The sequence below is a fragment of the Castanea sativa genome, chromosome 3 (genome assembly GCF_040712315.1).
Source record: "Castanea sativa cultivar Marrone di Chiusa Pesio chromosome 3, ASM4071231v1".
In the NCBI taxonomy this organism is placed as follows: domain Eukaryota; kingdom Viridiplantae; phylum Streptophyta; class Magnoliopsida; order Fagales; family Fagaceae; genus Castanea; species Castanea sativa.
This window is the reverse complement of record NC_134015.1, coordinates 31,203,501-31,204,912: the sequence shown is the minus strand read 5'-3', so window position 1 is coordinate 31,204,912 and position 1,412 is coordinate 31,203,501. Positions and strand designations below refer to the sequence as shown.

Genomic DNA, 1,412 nt, shown 5'->3' with positions numbered 1-1,412 from the left:
TTGCCGGAGGCAATGAGGCTTCTAAGTTGGAACTGCCAAGGGCTTGGGAACCCTTAGACAGGTTGTAGCCTTTGCAAGATTGTGAGGTAACAAGCTCCCAATGTGTGTTTCCTTATAGAGACACGGTTAGATAAAAAAAGGTTTTGAAAAATTGTATGGCGAATTGCCTTTCCCAAACAGGATCATTGTCAAGAAGCCTAACTCAGGTGGAGGATTGACTTTATTGTGGAAGAATGATGTTATGCTGGACTTGATTAATTTCACTGCTAATCATATGCTTGCAAAAGTGAAGGAGGAAGACGGTTTTAAGTGGTGGTTGACACGCTTTTATGGATGGCTAAAAGCACATCAAAGGCAGAAATCTTGGGAATTACTAAACCATCTCAAGTCTTTTGTGGAGGGTCCTTGGCTATGCATAGGAAATTTCAATGCCATACTCTAGTCATCTGAAAAGCTTAGCAAACAGCCAGCCCAAGCGAGCCAAATTGAAGATTTTTGTGTTGCAATGGAGGAGTGTCAGTTTGAGGATTTGGGATTTAAGGGATATCCATACACTTGGAATACTAAAAGGCTAGGGGAAGCAAACACGAAAATCCAATTAGATAGAGTCGTAGCAATGAAGGAATGGAGAGAGATGTTTCGGCTTAGCTCAGTGCTTCATTTGGCTCTTCATGCATCGGATCACCTCCCCATTGTTCTTTATACACAGAAATTTGAGAAGCATAGAGTACAGGGAAGAAAAGGGTTTATGTTTGAGGAAGCATGGCTGCTTTGGGAGGAATATGAGAATATTTTTAGAGAAGCATTGCCTGTGGAAGACAATGGCATGTGCGGATTGGCACTCCTTAAGCAGAAAATCCAGATCTGTGGTGAACAATTAAGAGCTTGGGGATCTTCAAAAGCAAATCCGAACAATGAAGAAATCAAATAGCTTCAAAAAAGAATGGAAAGATTGAATATGGAGGAGATCACGGAGGATTCAAAGGTAGAATTTTTTGGGGTGAGCAAGGCGTTGGATGACTTATTATTGAAACAGGAGATTTTTTGGGAACAGAGATCTAGAATTTCTTGGCTTAAACATGGGGATAAGAACACAAAATTTTTCCACTTAGAAGCAACGCAACAGAGAAGGAGAAATTATATACAAGGTGTAAAAAATTCTAATGGGGTTTGGGTGGAAGAGGTGGATGATATAGCTGAGGTGGCAACAAGTTATTTTGAAAACTTGTTTAATGCCGGTACATCTACTCAGATTGATGATTGTCTCAACACGATGGCTCATAAGATAACCCCAGATATGCAACAGATACTGTCCAGTGATTTTACTGCTGATAAAATCAAGACAGCGTTGTTCCAAATGGGACCAACAAAAGCACCTAGACCTGATGGTATGAATGCTCTTTTCTACCAAA

At 40.4% G+C, this 1,412-nt stretch overlaps 1 protein-coding gene across 1 annotated transcript; it reads left to right on the top strand.

The window, feature by feature from the left end:
• The first annotated feature begins 505 nt into the window (after nt 1–505).
• Nucleotides 506–931, top strand: LOC142628819 (uncharacterized). The gene has a single exon (XM_075802854.1). It carries the CDS (start codon nt 506–508, stop codon nt 929–931), a length of 426 nt encoding a protein of 141 aa, XP_075658969.1.
• Nucleotides 932–1,412: the final 481 nt, after the last annotated feature.

Coding starts and splice junctions, on each gene's coding strand:
- LOC142628819 (XM_075802854.1), top strand. CDS start 506: ATGGAGGAGTGTCAGTTTGAGGATTTGGGATTTAAGGGATATCCATAC.